Raw genomic sequence first — 3,112 nt, forward strand, 5'->3', positions numbered from 1 at the left:
TATGTACCACATAAGGGGCATAAAACGGAATCATTTGATCTTTTTCACTCTTTAACAGCTCTTTTATAAGGATACCTTTAAGGTAATGCTCAGCTCCACCAGCTTTAAGGACGTTGTGTTTGGATTCGTGAATTTCATCGTGAAGTATTCACAGTCGAACCCTGTTAAAACACAATACGCTGCTCAAAAATAGATAAATACCGCAAACTAATCAATAATGAAGCACTCAAATTAGCATATACCAAAATATGTTTCATATAGCTTATTTTTGTTTTAATAAATTTATGTGTGTTATTTACAGAACGGAAAACCACATGTATTCACGCGCAATACTCGTGTTATAATAAGCAGGCATTGACACAATAAGCACACTAGCGTCTTTGTTTGACAAAAACCGATAAACGCTAAAATAAAAATCAAACAACAACCTGATCATTTGTGTCTTGTTCTGAGAAAACTGGGCATAATGCATGTGCGTAAAGTGTCGTACCAGATTAGCCTGTGCAGTTCGCACAGGCTAATCAGAGACGACGCTTTCCGCTTTTATGACATTATGGCACATTTTTCGTTTAAATGAAGTCTCTTCTTAGTAAAAATCAAATTTAGACGGAAAGTGTCGTCCCTAATTAGCCTGTGCGGAATGCACAGGCTAATCTGGTACGACACTTTACGCATACGCATATGCATTAAGCCCAGTTTTCTCAGAACGCGGCTTATTTATTTTACATATGTGTGTACAGTACAACCCGAGCACATCGGTCATTTGCTCACAGTGTAATGTAACCAAAGGCTTGATAAATTACCTGTGTACACACCAGACAATAACGTAGTGACGTCACCATCTATGTATGAATGCCAAAAATTAAAATAGCGCATTATTTCCAGTGAATAATCCAAATAAATATCTCTTAAATAATTGCCATATATTAAACGTATGAGTTTATTAATGATACTAGTTGTGTTAACTCGTGCATCTTGTTAATGCAGTATAAAATTATTATTTTTTGCTTAATAGGACAAAACGAGCAGTCATACTGTCGACGATGGAGGAAGCAGTGGGTCCTAAGTCGAGGGCTCCAGGAATGACTGCAGCCTCGGTAGTGCTCGGAATATTGAGCTGGTAGGCAGAGTTTGCGATATCTGGAAAATCAGGTTGCGCTGAAAAGGCAAAGAGTAGTATAATTTCCATAGCATTTTGGTTTCGTAAAACTTTTATGTAAAACCAGTCGTGTTCAACATAAGTAAATAAAATGTTGTTTCTTTCAATATCAAAAACACAAAGTAGGTATGGCGGCAAATGGTATTTTTTATATACTCAACGCATTAAGCAATTTAATGCAAATGTTGTGTTGAATTACACAAACCTCAAAATCCATGTTACAAATATGATTCAGTGTGATGCAAAGTACATGTACTACAAAATGATGAAAACTAAACTTATAATAGCAAAAAAATAATGAATGGTCAGACCTAAATATTAGGATTGGTGGGGTTTTAATATTTATTTTATTTTAAATATCAATGTTATTCTGCATGTAAATATGCATGCCAATTCATTATGTCAATCAAATGTTGCTTGTTTTAGAATTGTTTACAATTTCGAATAGCTCTTTTGTTATTCGACACTCAAATCGAGAATAATGTTAATTGTACGGGTGCTAAACGTATTTGTTTAGATTATCACACCTAAAATAATTTCCGGGTATTAATATACTATGATTTGCATTAAAGGATATTTAAGAACTGCATAATGTAATAGTGGTCAAGTGGTGTAAATAAGAAACAAATAACATGTAAAACGATTTTTACTTGTTTGAGTATGGGATCATGCTAAGTTTTACTTATAATGCCCCAGGCTTGAGGCATAAAATGTGTCGTGTTCTGTGAAAATTGGGCAAAATACATGTGCGTAAAGTGTCGTCCCATATTAGCCTGTGCAGTCCGCACATGCTAATCAGGGACGACACTTTCCGCTTAAAATAAATTTTCGGTAAAAAGAGACTTCCATTAAACGAAAAATACCATTAAAGCGGAAAGTGTCGTACCTGATTAGCCTGTGCGGACTGCACAGGCTAATCTGGGATGACACTTTACGCACGTGCATTAAGCCCAGTTTTCTCAGAACAAGGTTCAAATAATAATGGCAACGTCCGTCCTTCCACCAGTCCGTAAATATGTCAATCCGTCAAAAGTACTGTGTCAATGCTATTTTGATCTGTGATCTCATGTTCCAAGGATTTACAAGTGGGAAACGCTGATAAATAAACGATGTCTATAGCAGTGCTGAAGTTATTACTTATTTTTGTGTTTGTAGAACTTAAATTAACCCATTAATGCCTAGTGGACTCTCCCATCCTTCTAAATTGAATCAAATTAATTCCAAAATTAGGTATGACTAGTATATTTATTTCTATATTTAGAATATTTCTTACAGAAATTCATTAAAGCAGACAGCGCAGACCCTGATGAGAGGCCGCATCATGCGGCGTCTCATTTGGGTCTACGCTGTTTGCCAAGGCTTTTTTTCTAGACGCTAGGCATAAATGGGTTAATACAACTGTATATCTTAAAATGTCTTTGATAGGAAGTGCAGAATAACAACCATGTCATAAACTTTAATAGTTGCACCGTTACGTTAAAAGAACACTAATTTGTATTCTCCTTTCATTGTTTGCAGTTGTTGCCCTTGATATTGATTGTGAAACGCAAAGCGCATAATACGAATTGTATTGTTCAAGCAATTACTTATCATGTAGCAATTAGATCCAAATGGTGGAACACAGTGTGAGTACTAGGTATAATTGCAAGAATCATATCCTTTTTTGGATATTTATTAATTAATTACCTTTTGTTTTTATTGCCTATTGCATTATTGTAAGTAAAGATTTTATTATAATAAAAATATTTAAAAAAAACATCTAGAAAGGACATTTGGCTGTACAATTAGTAAATACGATGTTTTTTTCCTTAAAGTCAAACACTTCAAAAACCAACCCAATACCAATTGGGTTTTTGGCACTTTCAGTTACAGTGGGCGCACTTTAAAACATTTCTTTATCGAGCACGAATGACTTTGCCACATGATGTTCAAGTCTATGCAGAAAAGAATAAG

The 3,112-nt window shown here is 34.8% G+C and overlaps 1 protein-coding gene across 1 annotated transcript in view; it reads left to right on the top strand.

Annotated features, from left to right (window-relative positions):
• LOC127881464 (uncharacterized protein DDB_G0271670-like) overlaps nt 1-2,690 on the top strand; it is a gene marked incomplete at its 5' end in the record, with an annotated part of 6,991 nt that extends 4,301 nt beyond the window's left edge. Inside the window, 2 exons of the mRNA XM_052429364.1 lie at nt 1,016-1,120; nt 2,678-2,690. Of these exons, the coding sequence (XP_052285324.1) occupies nt 1,016-1,120; nt 2,678-2,690 (118 nt within the window). The remainder of the gene's footprint in view (nt 1-1,015; nt 1,121-2,677) is intronic.
• Between the last annotated feature and the right edge of the window lie 422 nt (nt 2,691-3,112).

The sequence above is a fragment of the Dreissena polymorpha genome, chromosome 5 (genome assembly GCF_020536995.1).
Source record: "Dreissena polymorpha isolate Duluth1 chromosome 5, UMN_Dpol_1.0, whole genome shotgun sequence".
Lineage (NCBI taxonomy): Eukaryota > Metazoa > Mollusca > Bivalvia > Myida > Dreissenidae > Dreissena > Dreissena polymorpha.